Genomic DNA, 24323 nt, shown 5'->3' on the forward strand with positions numbered 1-24323 from the left:
GAAGGTTGAGAAGTGAGGTCTTTAGACCAACACACACCTCCTTTTGCAAACATCATTCCAGGATCACTGAGTCAGAAGTTCAGTGCTATACACAGGATGTGGAGGAGATTATCTGTATGTGGGATGCATGCCCACATGTGCTTTCTCCTGGGAGGGGGGATATCTGTGACTCCTCCCTTCAAAGATAAATAATAATCACCAACATTTATGAGTTTGCGCCATATTCTAGAGTCACTGTTCTGAATGTTTTACTTCCATCCATTCTTTTTGTCCTGACAACCACTCCATTAGTCAGGAACTAACATTATGATCACTTTCCAGATGAGGATAAGCTGACACAGAAATATGAAGGTGGAGGTCTCACAGCTGGGGGCCTCTCTGCCTGGGAAATAACTCAGGTAGCCGGGTTCTAGAGTCTGTTGTCCCCACACACCTGACTCTGGACTTGTTAGAGGAAGGGTGTACCTGTGTATTATTCATGTCCATACACTCAAACCCTAGCATGATGCCCGGCACTCCGTAGATGTTTCATAGTTGTGTATATTTATTTTTTTTTTTTTGTGGTACTGGGGTTTGAACTCAAGGCCTGCACCTTGAGCTACTCACCCCCCCCCCCCCCCCCCCCGTCCCCCGTCCCTTTTGTGTGTGTGTGTGTGTGTGTGTGTGTGTGATGGGTTTTTCGAGCTAGGGTCTGGCGAACTATTTGCCCCGGCTTCCAACCGAGATCTTCCTGATCTCTGCCTCCTGAGTAGCTAGGATTACAGGCGTGAGCCACCAGCGCCCTGCCGCAGATGTTTGTTGAAACACAGCAAGGACTGCGGTAAGCCCCAGCAAGGGCACTCCTAGGGGTAGAAGGCAAACTGTCTTCTGTGCTGCCCGCCCATCCCTTCCTTGCCACAGCCCTGCACCCAACTAGGCCCTAAGCTGAGCTGCTTTGCGTCTGCACCAACAGCGAAAGGAATCACAGGCAGCGCCCTGAACAAACCAGAAAAACAGCCCTCCTCTGCTCGGGAGCCCACGACAGGGCTGGGTCCCAGCCTACCCTGCAGGGGCGAGGAGAACCTCCAGCTGCCCGCCACTCGCCTGCCTCGCCCCTGCCCTGCCGTCCTCTCCCCTTACCGGGTTCCCCTCCCCTCCCCGCCCACCGCCCGAGGTCTACCAGCGCGCCCTGCTCGGTGGGTGGAGTGAGAGGCAGGGAGGCACCTCGGACTCTGCACCCTCAGGTGTGTGTGTCCTGCCTCCCGCGGAGCCACTCAGTCCTCTGCGGTCCCATGGACGGGGCCACGTCCCCAGCGCCCGGAGATGAGCTGGAACTCTCGGTGCTGGAGGGGCAGCCGGATGAGCAGACGCCTCTCAGTGAAGTCCTCCAGGTCCTGCCTTCTCCCGACGAGCAGACGCCTCTCAATGGAGCCCTCCAGGTCCTGCCTTCTTCGGCCCAGAACCCCTGCACCGCCGAGGTAAGGTCCCCTGGCGCTGGCCGTTTTGCGCTGGTCGCCCGATCGCACGGCAGGAGCCTGGCACCCGTGGAGTTTTGGGTTCCCAGTCAGCTCTTCGCGCGTCCCAGACCCAGAACAAGGGTGTTGTGCGCAGGAATATTCTAAAAACTCGCAGCCACAGAATGACATTTGCCCAGAGCCCGCCCTGGGCCCCTCCGACTCCTCTGATCCCTCTGACTTCTCGCCTGGGTGGCACTTTAGGAATTCTGGAGATGAAGTGTGTCCCCTTCTCTCTTCAGAGAGAGAATCCCCGGAGATAGGTGGTTTTTGAAAGTTATGTAACTTTTATTTTCCTTCCTGGAGAGAAGAGAGTGATATATTCATCCACGTCTCTCTCCTATCTCTCTGTCCCTGACTCTGTCTCTGTCACCCTCTCTCTCCTCCTCTCACCCTCTCTTCTCCTTCTCCCCTCTCCCTATCTCACTATCCCCATCTGCTACCCAGTCTCATCCCCCCTCTATCCCCAAAGCACTTTCTATTTTTTTCTCCTAGCTTGACCATTTGATTCCTGCAGGAAGAGAGATAGGAGGGCAGAGGGGACAAAACAGAAAGAACAAGAGGGATTGAGGCTGGCCTGTGGGTGGGTGGGGGTGAACTTGCCACTCAGTTGAAGGTAAAATAGTTTCAAAGGTCTTGTCCCAAAGGACTAGACCAGCTTTCTTTGCTTTTGCCTCGTTTTCATTGGGGAAAAGAAAGTTGCTGTGGATGTTCAAGCAGAGCTCTTTTGATTCACCCCTAGGAGTGACAGAACATTATTCACTCAGATGAAATACTTGTAAAACACAAGAGTTGGAATTATGAGCCATCCAACTTTTTGATTAACCCCTAAGATTGGCTTGAGGTTTACTGAGTACACAGAGCTCCCTACATACACATTTTAGCCTGATATTTCTAGACCCCTGTTCCTCTACTTCCACCCCTTTGCTGTCCAACTGTTGATTTTAGGGATAAGCAGGAAATTCAAAAGTTGAAAGGATTGCTTTTGCTCCACACTGATAGAAATACTATTCAGTAAAGTCTGCTTTCATAGGTACCCTGGAAAGTAAGTTGGTGCCTTATGCTTGAATGAAATAAAGACTGCAGAAGAATGAAGTTTTGGAAAGATGAGGACAAGTGGCCACAACCATGAACTTGCTATCTGGATCTTCCAGAGCAGAGTCTAGGCATGGGAACTGGGAATACTTGCCTCACAATTAACTAGACTTAGGACTCCCCAAAGGCTCTGTGGTTTGACACTGAATGCAGACAACATTGCTCTGGTAATAGCTTTACCAATCAAAAAGAGTGTTTCAGAGGTAAGGCTGTCAGATGGTGGTGATGTAATGTGCCCTTCCAGGCTTCAGTGAGGCCTGGGGAGTAGAACATGCCAAATTCATGTTGCGTATCAGTACTTTATAATTGTTCAGCACCTGCCTCATAGAGATTGCTCTTTCATGTTCTAATGACTTCCTTGTTAGTCAGATGTGTACAGATAGCCAGACTTCCTTGTAATTTAGATTTGTTGGTCACCAAATAGGAAAGCTGTGGTGACTGACAGAATGGAGTGAAGGTGTAGGGCTACCTGAGAACTTGGAAAGCATTCTCGAAAGACTTGAATGGGGAAAACCTCAAGAGGAAAAAGACAAAACAAAAACCCCATCCCTCACCTAATGTGCTGGTCATGCTGTGATTCTATAGAATAAGTTGAAGTGTATTTCATCTTGAAAAGTCAGTTAATGTGGGGAATATTAAGCGTTGGCTAGCACAATCACAAGACTCAGACACTAAGAATCTTATGCAAAGGTGCTTAGACTTTGTAATAAGATTTCCAGTTTTGAGACGTAGCTTACATCCATGTGTTTTCACTATCCATGTGCTTTGTACCTATCATTTTCAGATACTTGTGATAGGTAAATTTATTTGTCACAGCATCTTAGGATAAAGGTGTTAGTGTTCTGAACTGACAGATGAAGGAGCTGAGTGAAGAAACTGAGGCTCAGAGAAGCCACCAAAGTGCTTAGGTTCATCTAGTAGTGCCTTGCAAGTTCGCACTCAGGTTTTTGAGCTCTCAGATCTAGGCTACTTCCACTGCTTCTCTATCTTTCTATAAATAAATCATCAAAACATATTTTATCCTTATTTATGTATAGTTGCCTAAATTATAAATTCTATATTACTAATTTCTATAAGGTAGGTCCCTTTTAGTTAGGTAATTTAAGTGAAAAATGAGGAGTTGAGTGGCACATCTGGTGGATGAAGGAATTACATGTGGGTGGGTAGATGGATGGGTGAGGAGTAGGGAATAGCCAGAGCACTGGGAAGAAGACATCCCATATCCTGTATATCTTCCTTCTTAGAAGAGCTGGAGCGGGAGAGTATAGGAAGGCATTAGAACTTTGTTTCCTGTCTCAGTATGGGTTTGGGGGTTATGGAAAAAGAATAATAAGCTACTGAACTTCACTTGACCTGCTGCCACTATAAATGCATCAATATTATTGGGTCAAAAAAATCAAAAAAGAATTTGTAGGTGATAGAGAGACACTGGTGTTCTTTTATGTTTCATTCTGAGTCAGCAGCCCCAGAGCCACTTTAAGTGATGGCAGCATCGTTAGAATAATAATAGACCAGTAAATTGATAGTTTGAGGCAAGCCAGGCTTATTTGAATGGGCTTGCTGAAAATTAGCTCCATGGCTACACAGTATTCAGTCGAGGACGAGAATCAACTGACTCTTTTGTACTTGGGTCAGACAAGTGGATTAAATGCCACAATTAAGACTAAAAAGTACAAAAGATTTTGCTGTGTACTAAGAAAATCTCCCCTGATCTATAGACATCTGCTCCTGATTGAGCCAGGAAGAAAAGCTTTGCAGACTCAACAGACAGGTAGTCCTGCATTATGGCAGGATCCTGGGTGTGGATTTAGACTTTTGCCTAAAGAGGGATGTGAATATATGGAAGAGTGTTTAGAGAAAGGTTCCCCCGCCACCCCCCACATTCCAAAGCCATGTAGTGTAGTCAGAAAATGTAAGGTGCAGTTGCAAGTATCTCTGGCAGGCACTGAGCGGGAGAATCTGCCTGTGTCCTGTCATGACCTAGAAATTGGGCAAGACAGAAAGAAGCCAGTGAAGGAGGCGGTGTGACTCCATGATCTGGTTTTGAGAGGATGCTCATATAGCACAGACAGCATGTAACTACTGGATCAGAGAATTTTCCCCTTGGGACATGTGTAATCTCCTGGGAGCATTTCTAACAAATACTAATTCCTCACTTGACTCAAATGTGCAGACAACTGAGTGCTGCACTCTATTGTTTGGGAGTGACTGAAGGGCTGTTTTATAATGACCTAAAGTCTGTGAATATTAGGCATGAGAGGAAAATGGTCAGTGGGCTTGCTCTTGGGGCTGAGGACCCAGCAGGGAAGGATGACACAAAGAGGCACAAAGAGGCATTTTTTATAGATGAGGTTGTGTGGAATTCTGAGCTAATCCATTCTAGTAAGTCACAGAGTATTTAGTGGTCATCCCAAACCACCACAGTCCTAATATTTGGTCTCTAAGAGACAATTTGAATGAAGGCACAGGTGGCATTGACACTCATTCTGGCCCATTTGAGATCCAGAATATTTCTTTTTGTGCTCATCTTTATGGCTTCACTGCCTGTCATATAAGGACTGAAAAAAGCATGGGGAAATTTTGGTCTCAGGAGTTATGTATGTGAATTGATGTGTTTCCTCTGTTTCCTGAAAAGTTAGATTATTTGTATTGCAACATGTTCTCCCCCATGGGTCTTCTTGAGTCTTTGCCTTTGGTGTTGTTCTGCAGTCTTGAGTGGGGGTGAGTGGTGGCCCCTCCCAGGACTCCAGAAACCCATTTAACTGAGGGTTTTCCTCTGACTGCTCCCTACACACTGTGACACACTGGGTCCAAGACCCCTCCTCTAGAAGTTTTCAAAGTACATTCTTAAAGCATGACTGTGGGACATAAGAATGGGGAAGTTCAATAAACACCCCTCCCTTTAAGTGGTTTCAATTTACTGTGGAAGATAAGGCTAGTCTCTGTTTGTATTTGAACATGAAACCAGACAGGAGTGTCAGTGGCAGCAGCAGGTAAGCGACAGGACAGCTCACCTCCTGGGAGGCTTTACTAAGGGCAGGTGGGAAGGCAAGCATGGCTTGGCTCCTGAAGGTGGGAGGCTTCAGAACAGTGCTCTTGGCCATGGAAAAGCAGTTTGCCCTTTGGGACAAGCCAGTGCCCAGACCCACTTACATTTCAGTCCTCTAGGTATGTTTGCAGCCCAAGCCAGTTAAAATCCTCCCCAAGGGATTCTGTGGTGGGGCCAGGCTGGGGAACTTTTAAAAAATTATTATTATAGTCTTTTTATTATTGTTGTTGTTGTTGTGCTGGGGGTACATTGTGACATTTGCAAAAGTTCTTACAATATATCATCATAGTTGAATTCACCTCCTCTATCATTCTACTTTATCCTCCCCCCATTCTTGAAATAGTTTCAACAGGTCTCATTTTTCCATTTACACACATGTATACACAGTATTTGCACCATAGTCACCCTCCTATACCCTCTCCCCCATCCTCTCCCTCTAAACCCTGAGGCAGGACCTGTTGTGCCCTTCTGTTCTTTTTATATTAAAAAAAATGACATTTTTGTTTGTTTAAGATAGCTATACAGGGAGTTTCACACACATACACACACACACACACACACACACACACACACACACACACACACACACCTCACACACGTATTATAACCCAAATTGATTCATCTCCTCTGTTTCTCCTTTTTACCTTAGTCTACTAAGGTAAAATTCTAAATTCATTCTTGTATAGGAAGTACATCACATTCACCTTCTTAACTTCCTTCTTTTGCCATCCCTTTCTTATAGATGACCTCCCCTTAGTGTGACCTGTTTTTCATAATACTATTGTATTTGTATTAGGTCTTTATTCTACATATGACAGAAAACATGTAGCCTTTGGCTTTCTGAACGTGACTAACTTTACTTAAGATGATGTTCTCTAATTCCATACATTGAATGTAAGTCCTAATGTGCACTAATAGTTTCCTTTTCTGATGGCCATCACCAAAATAAAGATGGAAGAGAAAGTAAGCAAGGGGTCAATTCAGCAGTGAGCCCCCTGGGGTGCCTGCTGCTGCTTTGTGGGACAGGTAAGTGCTCCACGTAATGATGGAGGAGCAATGGCAGTTCCCTCAGTTGAGCCCCTCATATTTGTTTAGCAGATGCTTTGTTACATTTTCTCTACTTTTTACAACAGACATGTGAGCAAGACTTAGTATTTATATAGATAGTCCCCAGTTTTCCATGGTTCTACCTATACTTCTCTTGACATGATGATAGTGGCATGAATGTGATACACATTCAATGGAAACGGTACTTTGAATTTAGACTTATGCTATTTTCCTGGACTAGAGATATGTGAGTAAGATGCTCCTGTGATGCCTGGCAGTGGCAGCTAAGTGCATCTCCCAGTCAGCCATGCAATCATGAAGGTGAACAACTGATATTCTATAGTGCGCTGTGTTGCCAAGCTGTGATGTTCACTAGGTTAGATGTATTAAATCCATTTCAATTCATAATATTTTCAATTTCTTATGGGATTAGTGGGATGTAAACCATTGTCAATTGAGGAGCATGTGCATTTTGAAGTTGAGGATATTGGGGCCTATAAGTTTCAGTAGCTTGCTCAAAGTTCACATGCTTTTGAGTAATATGCCTTGGATTGCAATCCACATGTATCCCATACATGTTTCTGTATCCCATACAGAAACACATTTTTTCCCCAATCACATGATCTTCATGTAGGACTTACTTAATGGCTCAGTGACAAGTAGAAGAGTCACAGAACCTTCTCTGGCGGGTGGTGGCACTGAGAGTGGGGCCCCTGTAGAGCAGCTGGGTACACTCATAACCTGGAGCTCCCCACTGGGATGGCAGGAGGCTGTGTCCAGAAGTGAGAGTGTGAAAGCTTTGCAGTGGCACACTGAAGGGACTGGTCCTGGCTAATCTGTGTGACCCACGAGTTGAAATGGGCTCATAAATGTCTTGAAGGACTGTTTACGGTTAAGTGAAATGACACTGTGCTCAGTAAACCATGGCAATTGTGATTATTTTTTGACCTCAGGCTCTGCCTCATTACACACATTGTAGGTTATTTCCTACTGTCTTTTGCATCTGTCCCTTTATTTCCCTTTCTGGACCTTGTTTTATATTGAATTTGGGCTATAGCAGTAGCCATTTTGCTTTTTCTTGGTGTGTCCAATTTCCAGTTCAAACTATACATCATTTCTATCTCTCTCTCTCTCTTTTTTTTTTTTTTTTTTAACTCAGAGCCTTGCATTAGCTTTCAGCTTAGCTCTTGTGTTCTAAAACCTTCAACAGGTCCATGAGTTGAGGACTTAGTCCCTAATGTAGAAGTATTAACAGATGGGGCTTTTGAAAGGTGACTGGATAATGATGTCTTGACTTCTTCAATGAATTGAATTGGTAGATTCATAATTTTGATGTCATTTATTCCACCATTGGGAGATGGTGGAACCTTTAGGAGGTGGGGCCTAGTTGGAGGAAGTGGGTCACTAGAGCCATGCCGTGGAAGGGTATCTTGTCCCTGGTCCCTTTCTTACCATGTCATTGCTTCCTGGCCTCTACCACACGCTCTAATCGCCACTGATATTTTGCTTTACCCCAGGTCCATGGCAATGGAATCAGCTGGCTATGGACTGAAACCATGTGTCAAAATAAATCTTTTCTACTTTTAGTTGGTTTTATCAAGCATTTTGTCACAGCAAGGCAAAGCTGAGTAGCACACAAACCCTCTGCAGGCTGCTCCAACCCTTCATTATCTTAACATTCATTACTTGCCTCTGACACTCACATTCCAATCCTCAGTCTAGTCTTTTGGCCAGTTACATCATGAATCAACCTATGGATACTATTTCCTGGGTTTGGAATACCTTAAAAACTGATCTTATAATATATGGCATATTCTCACTTATATGTGGAAGCTAAAAAAATTGATCTCTTAGCAGGAGAGAGAATGGTGGTTATCAGAGACTGGGGAGGGTGTAAGGGAGGAAAGGATGGTGGAGGATCATTTACAGGTACAGGGGAATAGCTGGATGGGATGAATAACTTGTACTGTTCTATAGACAGGAAGCTAACTATTGTTAATAACAACAAATTGCATCATTCAAAATAGCCTATAAAGAAGATTTGGAATGTTTCTAACACAACAAAAGGATAGATGTTTGAGGTAATGGATATATCAGTTACTCTGATACAATTATTCCACATTGTTTATGGGTATTAAAATGTTACACCGAACCCCATAAATACGTATAATTATTATATAGCACTTACACTGTAAAAAATACAGCTTTCAAAATTTTGCTTATCTTCCCCACCTCAGAGCTCTCAGAAAAATTTCTTGCTAACTTCTTTGTGAAGCTCTATTCTGCTCCTGATACAGCTTCTTGTAAACTTAACTCAGTAAAGTATAGCCCCTTGAGGTCAGGACCCTGCTGCCTTCATTTCTGTGTCACTGCCCCTTAGTAAGTATTTGAGTATATTTGTTGAAACTAAATGACTACCCTTTGCTTTCTAGGCTAACAAGGAAGACTCCTGGAGCTCCTGCAATAAGAATGTGATTGGCAGGTGTAAACTGTGGATGGTCATCGTCTCCATTTTCGTAGGTCTCATTATAGTGATCATCATAGGTTTATGTCTTACTGGAGGTAAGAGGATTTCAATGTGTCCAAGTTGACACAGCTTAAAAACTTGTTTAATGCTTGCAAATTGCATTGAAATGAAAAACATACTCATTGTTACTTCAATATTTATAACATGAGTTAAAAACTGGCTTGGAATATGTTGTGTGCATGAGAGATACACATGAGTTTTTAAAAAATGCTATAGATCCATATGTCTATAAGCTGTCATTATTTTAAGCTGTTTTAGAAGTAACTATTATATTTGTGTTGTATGTGTGTATAAAACAAAAACTTATAAAACTTACATCTCACTAATGATATACTTTACTTTATCTCATTTTACTATTTATTTTGAATTTAAAAGCAATACATGTTTAGTTACTCATAAAACCCACTTATTCTTAATAGTTTTGTCAACTTTTTTCTCCTAGTCTTACTTGTGTTAAAAATTTTAAGTAATTTTAATTAACTAATTAATTAATTAAAATTATTTAAAATATTTTGAGATAAGATTTTTCATAGACTGTGGCCTACCTTAGAATTTCAATATTATATTGAGATAATTTTTCTAAGTCATTACAAATTTGTTTTGAACATCATTTGTTAAATGGCTGCATGGTGTAGCCTTCTATACTATTTTAAGGCTCTTTAGGTTGTTAGCAATTTTTTATGGTTTTTCACTTTTGAAAAGATTTTATGATTCATAAGCATAGCACCCTCCAGTAGGCAATCATTTCTATCTCAAAATAGTAAAGAAGGAAATTGTTTTACTTGGTGGTGGTAGAGAAGGGGCTCATCTGAAGCTGGAGATTTGTGATCTGGCCTCTGTGTGAGGATTAGAAATGAGTCAGGCTCTGAATAGCAAGCCCAGTCACAGAATGACAACAATGACTGGGGGCTCCTGAGTCTTTCCAGAGGGAGTTCGTAGGAATTTTCCTCAGTAAGTACAATTGCCACCCAATCTCCTGCTCCTCACTTAATCTCCTGTCTGAAGATTTCATAGTCCCTGAAGGATCAGAAAAACTTCGATGACATCAGCCAATTTTGCAGGAGGTTCCATGCCTACTTAGTTACTTAGGTATTGTTTTGGTGCGATGAATGGTTCTTTGAGCTCATCAGCTAGTTTTAAGTAGGAAGAAGCTAATAAGAGGTGCTGCACTTCCTCTATCATTGGGAAGACAATAATATTGTTATGATCATTGACACTCCCTCTTCATGTAAACTCCCACACAGAGATGCTGAAACTGAAGTTGAATCACACGGGCTTGTCCTATCACAATGAGTTGATGCAATCCTGAAAGTTGACTGATTTATCTGGTAGTATCTGGGGCCTATCACAAAACAGAGATGGTTTAATATTCAGGATTCTAAAGCACAAGACCCAAGATCTGTCTTCCAGTCTTAAAAAGTCATGTGACTTCTTCAGCTCACAAAGAGCAATTTTCCTCAATAGTTTTTCTGGAGACGTGAAAGATCATGTGTAACATTCACAGAAGAATTTTTTAATACTTAAAATGAAAACTTCATTTTTACTTTGATGGTAAATTTGTGTTTTAGCATATGTTAATGCTATAAGAGAGATTGATTTCTTAAAATCAAGGGAATACTTTTATTTTACTTGGCACCTCAGGCCTCAGTTGTTGGGGCCTGCAGGGAGAGTCATGGGAGACTAAAAACTGGTAAATGGCTTTGAATTTAAAAATAAAACACATGCATAAAAGACCTTTATATTATCAATATTTTGTTTTCTTTTAGTCTTTTTCTTACTTGCATTTTAAAAATGATTTGACATACTTTTTACAGTCTTTGTATTCGTGATTTTTGTGTTGCTGTGGTGAAACACCAGATATAAATAGGAACGACTTATGTTGGCTCAGTTTCAGAGGGTTCAGTCCATAGTTGCTCGACCCCAGGTGCTTGGGAAGAACATCCTGGTGATGGAAGCATGTAGTAGGGGACAAATGGAAGCAGAGAGCAAGATTGGAAGAGGGACCAGGGACAAGATACCCTCAACATCTGTGTATCCTCCCACCATTTACTTCCTCCAGCTAGGTTCCATTTTCTGAAGTTTCTAGAACCTCCCAAAATATCTCCACCAGTTGGGAATTAAGCATTCAGCACATGACTCTGTGAGGGACACTTCATATCCAAACAATAGTAGTCTTATCACTCACCTTTAGGATTTTAAGGTTATGTTACTGAAATCATTTTGACAAATCACTAAAAATCCAGGGAAAAATTATTGGTGTGTGGGAGATGCAATAGGTAAAACAGAGTGGAATAGGGGTTCCTCTCTTTGTAGTCCCAACCTCAGAGCAGCTCTATAGGCACTTCTAAGATGACAATCTTCAGTAATCAGCCACTGCCTAATCGCCAAGCCCACTGATAGGAACGAAATATTTGTTGAACTTCCAGGTACTGTGTGGAAAATGTCTGGGAAAGGGCAGTGTCAGCAGAGTCAAGGGCTTGCTTTTGGCTGTCTGGATTTGTTGACACTAAGGTTCCTCAGGAACTACATTTGCTACTCTCCTGCCTTCCTTCCTCCACACCTGACCCTCTTGTCTCAAAGCTTTATTGTCCTCAGACCAGTTAGGAAGCAAAGGTGGTAATAAATGTGCAGTTTGAGTGGATGCAGAGCAGGAGAGCAAATGCATCCCAGAACTGAAAAGGTAACTAGATTGAGAGGACCATAGGGTACCCAGGGCAGGGTGCCCAGTAGGGAGGTTTAAATTAACACTGCCATTATTAAGATTTGCCAGCATGTGGTGATATTTGAAGCAGAGCAAAAAAAAAAATAGATGGTTTTATTGTCATCCCTAATTCTATACAGACTGTGCACCACTTATTGCCTACACCTCGGGTGAGCTTGCCCATTCCTCTGCCCTTGGTGTGCATTCAAATGATGACAGATTCAGGGTTCAAGGTCATAGCTCAACTTCAGCATGAAGTACAGACTGCGTATGCACAGGGAAAAATGCCAGAACTCCACCAGACTAAACAGTTGACATTGTCTTTTTTTTTTTTTTTTTTTGAGATAGGGTCTCATTTTGCCTGTTCTGGCTTGGAACTCTTGATCCTCTTGCCTCTACCTCCTGAGTATCTGGGATTATAGACATGCACCAATACATGTGACTTTACATTGATATTTTAAACAATAGCCATATGGGCAGAGCCCCTAGAATCCTGTTTTGTCCCAGCTTCCTAGGGAAATGGTATTAGCGGATTCTTCTCTCTCTCCCTGAGGAATTATAAATTTCTTAGAGTGAGAGGTAAAGAGGAAAAAGCCCTCTTTTGTGTCTTGAAGTCATTTTCTTTTTGGATAATTTGGAGACTCAATTAAGTTTCCTAAAAGGTTCTCCTTTCTTCACTAACTTGGCTTAGTCAGGGAAAGAAGAGACCTCCAGTAAACACCTTACTTACTAAGGAAAGTGTTGTGACAAATAGGTGGATGCTGAAAAATATGATACAGTTACAGTACTCTGGGGATTCAGTATTACAGATTCCTGTTTGCCCCTTTCATTCTCTTAATCACAGGCCTTTCCATGGGAATGGATGCATGGTGCTGATGTATCAGCAGGGACTTTCTACATGATGCTATGTTGAATAGATTTCTTTCACCTTTCAGTTGAGAGTAAGAACTATATCTTTCAATTTCCCACGGTCCTGGGACACTGACAGTTTTCACAGGGAAAAGCTTGCTGATGTAGGGTGACTCATGGGGAAATCCTAGGTAGATTGCATTAACAAGCTATACCCTACCAAGTTCTTCAGGACAGGACATAATAGCAACTCTGAAGACTCATTACCTTGAACTGTCTCTGCATTCTCACTTGTGAGTCTTTCCTTCAAATCTCTGAAATGTTTCCACCCCGCCAAGACTGTATTCCTTGCATGTTATTCCCACAGAACCCCTTCCACTTTCTGGCCAGAGATCTTCAGCTCTAAGCATCCTCAGGTTCTTCTCAACTCTTTATGGGTGTTAGCCTCATCTTTCCTTCACTAGTCTGTCACAGGATTCTTGCTACTTCGTTTAGATATTTTTTCTCTCTCTCTTCTTTCATAGGCAAACTTCTAGAAAGATGCGTCTACACTTGTGTCTTGTGCCTGCTTACTCCTAAAACTCCTTACATTCAATGGTCCCAAATAGTCCTTACCAAGGTTACTACCACCTGTCTTAACAACGAAATTCAATTTCCCCCAATTTCTGTCCTTGCAGCCTTCCTCTCTGTCAGCTAGGTTGTACACTTCTGAGTCTACAGAACTCCCGGACTTCACGTCTTTCTTGCTAGTTTTGCTTTTGGCCCCTGCACTGTGAGTATATGAGACTTGTCTTCAAGTTTCTTACTTTTCACATTCTTCAATATGAAAAGCTTATTCACTTCCAGGGAAGCAGTCATTGCTATTCCTGAATGTACAACCGCATAATTTTCCTGAATTTTAGAGATATTCTTTGCTAGATAGCTCTTCCTAGAAATAACTATCATCATCTCAATCATTGTTCATGGTGCAACTATTATACCTTTTATCCTGTCTTAGTCTGCTTGGGTTGCCATAACAAAATACCCCAAACTCAATATCTTAGAAAGAACAGTGCTTACAGTACTGATGGCTGAGAAATCTAAGATCAACTATGTTGATCAGCGTTATGAAGCCATTATCCCTTTTAAGGAATTCCATGCACATGGAGAATGGCTTCAGATATGTTAAGATCAACAGATGTGGTGTATATTGAGTGTCTGCTTCCTGGTTTATAGGCCACACCTTCTATCTGTGCCCTCAAGTGGTGGAAGGCAGCACTCTGGGGCTTCTTTTTATAAGGGTACCAATCTCATTCATGACTATCATAGTACTGTTTAGGTGTCAACATTTGAATTTTGGGGGAATACAGACACTCAGATTGTAGCATACCCTCTTCCCCAATTCACTCACCCTTTATCATTTCAACATGAATTAGGAGACCACATTTTTTTTCAGCTCTGCTACCATCCAGTCATACAATTGTAACTTTAAGCAAATTGCTTCACAGTTGTAAGATGTGATTTCTGAAACTGACTCTATAAATGTACCTTGTCCCTAAAACTTACTAGTTTATTGACCTGAACAATTTATAAATGTTGTCTATGCCTCAATGCCTTCATTTAAAAAATGGAAATGATAATATTTAACCCATTGGATTGAGTTGAGAATTATGTGAGAAAATATCTATAAAATGCACAGCAAAGTGTTTGTACTTAATTCTTAGTACAGCAGCTATTATTTTTCCTGTTACTCAAGCTTGGCATCTTGGAACCATTTTTGATTTCTTCTCTTACATACTAGGTTATGATAAAATCTTATCAATCATTCCTTGGTAGTATTTTGATAGCAACTTTCCCATACACTGTAAGGCTCCATGCTGGATACTTTATTTGCATTGGTTTTCATTTTTACTCACTTACAATGTAAGTATTGACATACTGCTGAGGAAATAGTTTTGGAGGTTTAACTGACTTGCTCAAGGTCACATGGCTAATAAATAATGAAGCTGGGATTTAAACTAAGCCTGGCTCCTATGAAGCCACTTTTGTTTTTACTATCTTGGGCTTTCTTCTCCCTCTCCTCTCCTCCCTCCTTCCCACTCTCCTCCCCTTCCTTCCTTCCTCCCCCTCCCTCCCTCTCCTCCTTCCTTGCCTCCTTCCCTCCTTCCCTCCCTCCTTCCTTCCCTCCTTCCCTCCCTCCTTCCTTCTCTCCTCCCCTCCCTTCCTTCTTTCCCTCCTCCCCTCCCTTCTTTCCTTCCTCCCTGTTCCCACCACTTTCAGTCAAAATCAATCTCTCCCAATCTTGTGCCTGGTGACATCTCTGCCTCCAGTCTCCTGTTCCATTTCATTGCACAGGTGACCTCCTGTAAACACCAGCCTCTACTTTATTCCCAGGAGACATCCGACAACTTTCCAATACCTTCTGACAGCATCTAGCATTTAAGGCCTGCCTCTCATGCACTGTATTCCAATTGAAGAGCTGTTATCATGTTCCTCCCACATATTGTATATGTTTTTGTGATTTTCAACCAATTTTCTCCACGTGGAAAATATCACCCATGTTAATTTTATCTGTGCAGATTATTTTTATTTTGATGAACACAATTATTCAGCCAAGTCTTGATATGAATTCATTATTTAGGCTGGGGATGTGGCTCTGTGGCTCAAATGGTAGAGTGCCAACCTGGAAAGCACAAGGCCTTGAGTTCAAACCCAGCAACCCCCCCCTCCCCAAATAGATTCATTATTTAGATACTACAAGTTAAGTATGTGTCATTACAGACATTATTGGAGAGCTCTTTTCCAACTTGGCATCTCTTCCTAGTGCGCTTGCATTATCAGAATTTCTGATACACTCTCTAGCAGCATCCCCTGTGTTCCTTTCTGAGGCACTGATATCTACTACAGAAGTTTATCTGGTAGATTAGAGCTCAAAATTGTGCATTGTAGTATTATTTCCAGCAATAAAAAATCTGAAAACACCAAATGTCAGATTTTAAAACAATGAATGAGCCTAGTATGAATATTATGAAGTCATTATTCTTTTTAAGGAATTCCATGCACATGGAGAATGGTTTTAGATATGTTAATAACAACAAAAGGATGAAAGGGAATAAGCAAGAACAAGTAACAAATAATAAAAAGTGCTATACAAATTATCTATTCATTAAGATATCAAATATATAATACAAAATATGAAGGGGTACTGGGGATGTAGCTAAGTGGTAGAGAGATTATTTAATACATGTGATTCCCCAGCATGCAAAAAAAAATAAGGCAAATAAAATAAAACAGGGGAGGAAAACCTTTTGATTCAAGATTGTAGCAGTCAACTTTTTATTACTGTGATGAAATGCCTGAGATAACTTAAAATGGAGATTTGTTTTGGTTCATGGTTTCAGAGTTCAGTCCATGTCACTTGGCCTTGTTGCTTTGGGCCTATGGTGAGGCAGAGCATCATGGCAGGGAGTCACATGGTATTTCAAAGCTTTTTACTTCATGGTGGCCAGGAATCAGAGAAAGGGAAGGGTTTTTCCAAATTTCCCCTTCAATGCCATGCCTCTAGCTACCTAGTTCTTTTCACTAACTCCATCCCCTAACAGCACCTTCCAGCAGCATCATCAGCTGGAATCCAAGATTTAACACATCGACCTTTGGAGGACATTTAAGATCCAAACCATAGCAAAGAGTTATTAGGATTTGTTGTTTTGTTTTGTTAGAATTTTCTATATTTGTATGTGTTTTGCTATGAAAGTCTGACTTACATCATCAAACAAAATAATGCAATGACTTACAACAAATAAGGATGTGGGAGTCAGGATTCCCCAAAACCACTTCTAGACTATTAGGAGGGCTTACAGAACTCAACATATAGTTGAATTAATAAATATGATTGTAATGACACATGTGAAATGTCATTTTTTTAGGGACACCCGTTAGGCATTTAGTGTTCAGGGTTTTCACTGGTAGTTGATCATAATGGCAGCCTCTGCTTAGCATGTACCAAATTTCAGACTCCCAGAAGGAACGAAGATATTAGCAATGCTGTATATGTAAACAGTTGAGACACAGTGGCCCAACCTGATCAGGGAATGTTCAGAACCTTCCCAAAATCTGAGCTCCCAGACTCTTGCCAGATACCAACCTTAAGCAGGCCTTTCTAAGACTGGCAATGTTATACTCCTTGCCCCAATGTCTCACTTTTTCATATTTCCCTAGGGAAAAGTATCAGAATTCTTTTGTTTTTCTTTTCTTCCACCCCATGTCTCCCCATTCACAGTACAGATCAGGCACAGTCTGAGGTATACATGGGGTAGGTTTACTTTGTCTCCTCCTTCTATACAGTCAATGTAAGAGCACAGACTGTGGCAAGCATCAGGAGGCTGAGAATTCTTACTTTTTACCTGCCTTTTCCATCACAAACACTGAATTTATTTCATGATGGCTTTTCAAAGTCCAGTAAAAGAGGCTGATTTTGTTAGGTTTGAATCATGGGATTTGAGTTGGTGAGCACCTGGATCTTCTCCTACCCACGCCTTTCTCAGGATGGAGAGGTGGCCTCCGTGTGGCCCAGCCTGTGAGGCTGGCATGGAGCCAGGGGAGCATAATGAGCACATTAGTGTCAGCTTCTGGTTTTGCGTGGTTTTCCTTTAGCTCTAACTGTTTAAAAATCAATTAGCAAGCAGTTATTAGAACACAAGCAACACAGAGCTCATTGTCCTAAGAATGTAATTCCTGCAGGCCCTGGGGCTTGGAGTGCAGTTTGTCTTCCCTTCTGCAAACAGAGTGTGTCAACATTCCTCTCCTGTGGGAATAAGCTAGAGCGATGACTTCATGCCCATCTCCTGGGGAAACATACAGACAAGGGCTCACATCCATTCTGGCTGATGATGTCACTTTCTCATCATGGTCTTCAATAGCACAAAACTTGAAGGTAGCTCAATGACATTCCTTGAGACTACTTCCTGTAACCTACCACCCCTTACCTGCCCTGACACCTGTGTACAGGCAAGCTTAGTTTAACAAAGATGTTCATATTTCCCCACTACTTCCTTCTGGATTTTTCTCCAGTCTACATTCAGTGGCATCTCAGATCCCTTTGCTTAAGAAAGCAATATTTTGTATCACAGTGGAGGCTAGCTCCTGTCTTTTATTCTATTTAGTATAGTAAAGAAGGCATTCCTTCTTATATTTGCTTAGTGGACCCAGGATTTGTCTTCCATGAGTGTTCATTGTTAGGTTTAAGAATAGCAGTCAACAGAATCTAAGTAAGTTTATTATTTTACATGTGTTTACCTTTATTTTTATTTTTGCCCCCACTCGTTAGTAACTTATGTTGATGAAGATGAAAATGAAATACGTGAATTATCATCAAACAAAACATTCTTCCTCATGCTGAAGATTCCAGAGGAGTGTGTTACAGAAAAGGAATTGCCTCACCTGCTCACTGAAAGGGTAATTATATCTTACACATCACTTACAGATTTCTTAACATTAGACTATGAGTTTTGCTAGAACAGTTGGCATAGAGTTCTAGAATAAGTAGTTTCATTTCTTTGTTTGGGATTTAGTAGAAAAGTATGCCTACAAATGTATTTTCTGTGATACAAAGTCAGAGGGAAAAGCCTAGAGGACAGGGTTCTGTTTTCTCCTGCTGGTCCTGTACATGATTCAACCTGAAGTGTTCATTGAGGATCTGTGAAGTGCTGGGCAACATGCCAAGTGCGAGGGCACATAGTCTGTACCCCCAATTTACTAACAGTCCAAATACAGGAAACTATTAAATAGTTATAAAAAATGTGGTATGTTCTAGTATTGAGATACATACATAATCAAAGGAGGATCATCTAAACTACTTGAGGTGGAGATGGAGGCATGCAGGGCCTCTTGGAAGAGGTGGTACTCAGGATGAGTTTTGAAGTGTAAGGTTGGAATGTTCTAGGTAAAAGGGCAGAAGCATCCGGGAGTCTGAGAAGTAGTATATGTGCCTGAGCATGCTATGCGGTGAGGACTCTCAGGGGTGAAGCCAAAGAAGAAAGTAAGGCTCAGATCATGAAGTTTTCCCACTCTTCCGGAGGGTGCTGCATGACATTAATCAGCAGGTTGACAGTCAGAGTTTCATTTTAGCCTTTCTGAATGGTGGTAGAAAGGTCCCAAGGAAGACACCAGTTAGAAGTATTGCAGAGCCCAGATGAGAAATGAGGGGGCTTGAGTTAGGGCAATGCTGGGAGAAATAAGAAGATCCAAGTGAGACTTAAGAGGTGTCCTCACTCAACAGGACTGAGTGACTAACTGGATGTGGTGAGGGAGAGCCTATTCCAGGCTCCTGGGTAGGGGGTTGGGTAGATGGATAGCAGCATCTGCAGCCAGACCGTCAGAGTTAGTTGGGGTAAACTTGGCCACAGAGAGAGTAGCTCATACCAGACCCAGAAGGTTATTTTATTTAAGATATTACTTGACTTCATTTTCTTTTTGTTTTTTTGTTTTTGAGACAGAGCCTTGCTATGTGGCCCAGGCTGTCCTTGAACTTTCAGTCTTCCTTCCTCAGCCTCCAGAGTGCTGAGATTACAGGTGTGAACCACTACACCTAGCTTAATTTGCTTTATTTCCAATTCTAGAATTGAGAAAGACTTCATCCCATAAAATACAGTAAGTGTTCTGATAGTCTAAGAAAGAAGATTGGTTTTATAGACACAGAAAAGTTTAGAGAAGCAGCAAAGAACAAAAGTATAGGTTAGTCATTTCAAAATTACCTTTCTTATAAGGTGAGGAGAGAGAGACAGAAAAATAGGCAAATAATTGACTGTTTAACATCAGGTTAATTTGGGTTGCCTTTTTTATGTGTAAAGATTAGATTGAGAGAACTTCATTATCATGCCAATTGAAACTGGCATATTTGGGAAATTTGGCTATCTCTTTAATCTTGATTTCTTAGAAGGTCAGATACACACCCTAGTTTCAGCTTGGTGACATGGAACTTTAGTGAAACATGGGTCCAGTTTTACTTTTAACCTGGTCTGTGCAGGAGCATGGCCAAAACAATGACATTCTATAATTTTTATCTAACAATTCCTATCTTTTGGTCAGGCATCTACTGAGGTGAGAGTGTGACAAGAATATAGGGCTTTCACACTACTCTCAATTACCAGCATTCATGGAGTATGGTGTCCCTGTGATCACACAGTTCTTTGAGTTTTTGTCTTTCCAGCCAAAGACATACCACAGATAGCTATATGAAAACATTAAAAGCTTTTGAGAGGATACAGCACACCAGAAAGACTGTAACTATGATTATCAGGAGGATAGTGTCAAGAGTTTGCAGTATGCACCTTAGCCAGTGTCCCCATGGACAAAAAAACAAAATCAGTACATGAAAGAATGAGACAGATGAGGAGTCTACCTATCTTAATCAAGTATCCTATTTGCTAAGTTTTGCAACTAAACCTTTACAATAGCCAATGTAGTTATCTATGTGCAATAAAAAATGTCAGAATGACACTGATTTCTCCTGGTGTAGTTAGTAGATAGCAATTCTGTCATCTGGCATCCCAGAAATGGATTAAATTAAAGCAGAAGATGCTAATTCTATTAAAGAACCACTAGTACTACTTTGGACAGTTGCATTAGGGATGCTGTTAAATCACTCTCTAGGTGGACTGAGACCTCTTAGGAACTGTAAAGATTTGGGTTTGACATGAGAGATTCACTGCTGTTGTGTTACCCACAGATGCTACTGATCGTGAAGTTCTATATAAGTATAAATAAGGAAAAATGAAGAGGGGTAAAAGTTTTATTATGATAAGCATTCTTGTTCTGATGAAAATCATGGGAAAAGCTGCCTACAGGATGAGGTCATTTAACTTCTTGTTTGCAGTTTCATAGTCTCTGTTGCATCAGATACTTTAGTGAACTCTCTGTGTGGCTGTTAGTCAATTTTGTGCTACTGAGATGATCAACTTATAAGGAAGAAAGACTTATTTTGGCTCATGGTTTTTGAGGTTTTAGTCCAAGGTTGCTTGGCCCCATTGCCTTTGGGCACAGTATATCATGGCGAAGGTGTATGGAAGAAGTCATTCCCCTCATGGTAGCTTGGGAACAAAAGAAAGGGAGGAAGGTGAGGAGCTCTGATATCCCTTTAAGAGCATGCCCCCAGTGACCTAAATTCCTTCTACTAGGTCATACCTCCTAAAAGTTCTACCACCTCCCAATAGCACCACAGGCTGGCAGCCAAGCCTTTCACAGATTAGCCTTTGGTGGGGCAGGGTACTTATCTAGACCACAGCAATAGCCAACATATCTGGCCTGAAACTTGTCCCTTAAAATTTTCATTGACTTGTCCAGCACCAGTTTTCCCAGTTTCAAGAACAGAACTAAAAGTTTTACTTGGAATGTTATAGCCAAATATTAGAGAAAATGAGAAAAATTCAGAACCCAGTCCAGTTTACAAGTAGATCATAAAAACTTAAAAGCAACAAACATGACAATCTAATAATAATTGAACTATGCTTTTCTTCTGATCAGCACCACCATTTTTTATCAAAGACAATCTCAGTAAGACTAATCAGTTTGCAAAATAGGTCTAGTCATCTGCTTAACTGTGTCTAGAATACCCACTTAGGCTCTTTTAAATTGTTTTTTTCAAATATTTCAAATACTAAATAATTTATTTACATTAAAAAAGCCTTTCTGCTCCATTAAACTTTTTGGGAGTGTTCTTCTTTTTAATTTTTTTATACTTTATTTTTTATTATTGTTGTACTGGGGATACATTGTGACATTTATAGAATTTCTTACAATTTGTCATAGTTGTAGTTACCCTCTCCATCATTCTCCTTTATCCCCCCTTCTCCCGTTTCTGGAACAGTTTTAGTAGGACTCAGTTTTCCATTTATATACATGTGTACAGAATATTTCCACCATATTCACCTTCTGACCCCTTATCCTTATATCCTCCTCCTCCCACTGATGCCTACCCCACAGACAGGACCTATTTTACCTTCCACATTTGATAAGCAATATCAGATTGGGCTTTTAAAAGCTGGATGTTAGGAAGTCAAATCAAGTCATACTTCAGATTTTACCTGTACCTAATAGTGGTACCTAACATCTTGAGGATCCTGGGCCTGCCAGGCAGCTACAACTTTACCGACTCATTGTAAGATTGGAAACTAGTCACTGTAGGCACATGCTTAAGCATAGCATGTCAGTCAAAGCCAGTATTTCTAACTGTTTTTCTGAAATAGAGAGAACAGCTTTGTATTGAGCTTATGCATGGAACCATATACCTGTAAAAATAAGAATATTCATGAATAGTTTACAAATTTTGCAGAGATCAGTTATGGAAAAAGTATGCTTCAATTTTAATTGACAGAACTATAGTTTACAAATTGCTGTAAACTATAGTTTTCTTTTTCTTCTTGCAATAGGGTCTTGCTATACAGCCCAGGCTGGCATTGGTTTAATAATCCTCCTGCCTTGGCCTCTCTAGTGCTGAGATTATAGGCATGAACTACTATGCCTGACAACTACAGATCATTTAAAAGAAAAAAAATGGTATTCTTAAGTCTGTGACATCCAGGAGCCACCATTCATCCCCTGCGGTGCTGCCATGATTGCTACCACTGCATTTAAAACTGGCTTTCTCATTGACTTATCAGTCACCACCAACCCAAAGTCAGGTACTTTCTTACAACGCAACTAATCCTGGTACCCCCAAAGCCAAAAAGATTGAGGGGCCCAATGCAAAAAGAGCAGAGCCCACTACATGAGAGTCTTACAACACTTGGGAATCTGTGAGGAATACAAGGGACCTCAATGCAGTTGGTGGTGCTTCTCTGCACTTCCCAAGGGGTCACTGGAGTTATCAACAGTGTCCTTCAGGTTCCTTGGTATGGTCACCAGATTTGTCAATAGAAAAAATTACAACAATGTGGTTTAGAGATTTCAGCTGGGCATAAAGTAAGTATTTCCCTGGAGACTTATTGATAAGAAAATCTGAGCAAGACCAGCCTTCCATCCATCCGTGGCACTTTTGTACCACTGCACAGTTGAATTAAGTGAGTACTTTTTATCTGGCTTCCATTTGATTCTTGCAAAAGCTCCTGAAGGAGGCGAGTACATCTGATTATACCAGAGTCAACTGCATGAAATTTGACTGCTCCTTTTATCACAGGAGTTTGCATCCTGTGAGAACTGGTACAATCTTAGCTTTCTCCTTCTCTTCCTTGCTGCCTTCTTTCCTTCCACCTATTTCCCAGAACAGGCTGCTGGCAAATAGCTTCTTACTACTTTCCTCTTGTTGCTCTTTTCACAGAGGGGTTTTACATTGAGCAGATGTGCGTGGACTGGAATGAGATTGAGCCATGTGCGTGGACTGGAATGTCTACATCAAAGGGAAATGGATGCTCATTTTTCACATTAAGTCCATGTCTCTTGCACAGAGCCAGACATGAGCAAAGTATTCACTGGTTTTAACTCATCACTCTGCAGTGGCAAAAGAAAGGGCCTGGCAGTGATAGCTGAGGCAAGTACAAAGACTTCTTTGGACTAGTTCTCTCTAATGAATGGGAATCACTGTCCTGTGTGCCTTACAGGTGCAAAATGAGACTGCATATAAAGAATTCTGAAAAACGTGTTTTCAGAATTACCTGTAAGAAAGGGTACAATGAAATGAAGGACTCCTGCCCTCTGTTCTCCATCCATGTACTCAGAAACAAAAATTAGGAATTTGGAGATGTTACTGATTTATTGTCAAGTCAATGGATTGTTTGCTCCATCAAACCCAATTCCAGAAGTTTCTAGATATGGAAGGTGAATGGAGCTGAGTATGTGTATAGGAAAAATGAATTATTTTTCTCCATACTCACACACAGAACACTTCACTAAATGTGTCACTAATTGTGTGGAAGTTTTTCCCACACTAATTCTCTGACACCAGCTGGGTGTCCTACAATTTGATTTGATTCAATCAATTCGGGTACTATTTACCTGAGTTAGTGCAGACCCTTCAGATTAGGGGTTCAGACCACCCTCACCTCAGATGCCAAGCTCAAGTCCACGTTGTCACCTGGACTTCTGACCAAAGGATGATGAATCAGAGGCTCCCACCACTCCTTCTTGGGGTTCAATCATTTGCTAAAATAGCTCACAGAACTCAGGGAAATACTTACATTGACTGGTTATTACAAAGGATATTACAAAAGATACAAATGGACAGCCATAAGAAGAGGGGCACAAGGAGGGTATGTGGGAAGAGGCACAGAGCTTCCAGGCCCTCTTAGGCATGCTGCCTTCCCAGAATGCACAGATGTGGATAGCAACCCAGAAGCTCTCTAAACCCGGCTTTTTATGGAGACTCCATCACATAGGCATGATGGATTATTTACTCAATTTTTAGGTCCTTATCCTCCCCAGAGGATGGAGGATAGTGCTGAAAGTTCCATCCTCCTTTATTTTTTAAAAACTTTTTCCAGGGCTGGTGTTTGAACTCAGGATGTTTTGCTCGTTAGGCAGGTGATCTACCTAACTTTGGGCCCCTAGTCCAAAGTTCCAAGCATCTATTCATGGATTGTTTTTTTCTGGTGA

The 24323-nt window shown here is 41.4% G+C and overlaps 1 protein-coding gene and 1 pseudogene across 1 annotated transcript in view; one reads left to right on the plus strand and one right to left on the minus strand.

Moving 5' to 3' along the window:
• Nucleotides 1-1060: 1060 nt before the first annotated feature.
• The window catches only part of C5H3orf52 (chromosome 5 C3orf52 homolog), a 32901-nt gene continuing 9638 nt past the window's right edge, over nt 1061-24323 (plus strand). Inside the window, exons 1-3 of the mRNA XM_074073107.1 lie at nt 1061-1457; nt 9117-9246; nt 18067-18194. Of these exons, the coding sequence (XP_073929208.1) occupies nt 1272-1457; nt 9117-9246; nt 18067-18194 (444 nt within the window). The 5' untranslated portion in view covers nt 1061-1271. The remainder of the gene's footprint in view (nt 1458-9116; nt 9247-18066; nt 18195-24323) is intronic.
• LOC141423747 (small nucleolar RNA SNORA51) lies at nt 17000-17124 on the minus strand (annotated as a pseudogene).

The sequence above is a fragment of the Castor canadensis genome, chromosome 5, assembly GCF_047511655.1.
Source record: "Castor canadensis chromosome 5, mCasCan1.hap1v2, whole genome shotgun sequence".
Taxonomy (NCBI): Eukaryota; Metazoa; Chordata; class Mammalia; order Rodentia; family Castoridae; genus Castor; species Castor canadensis.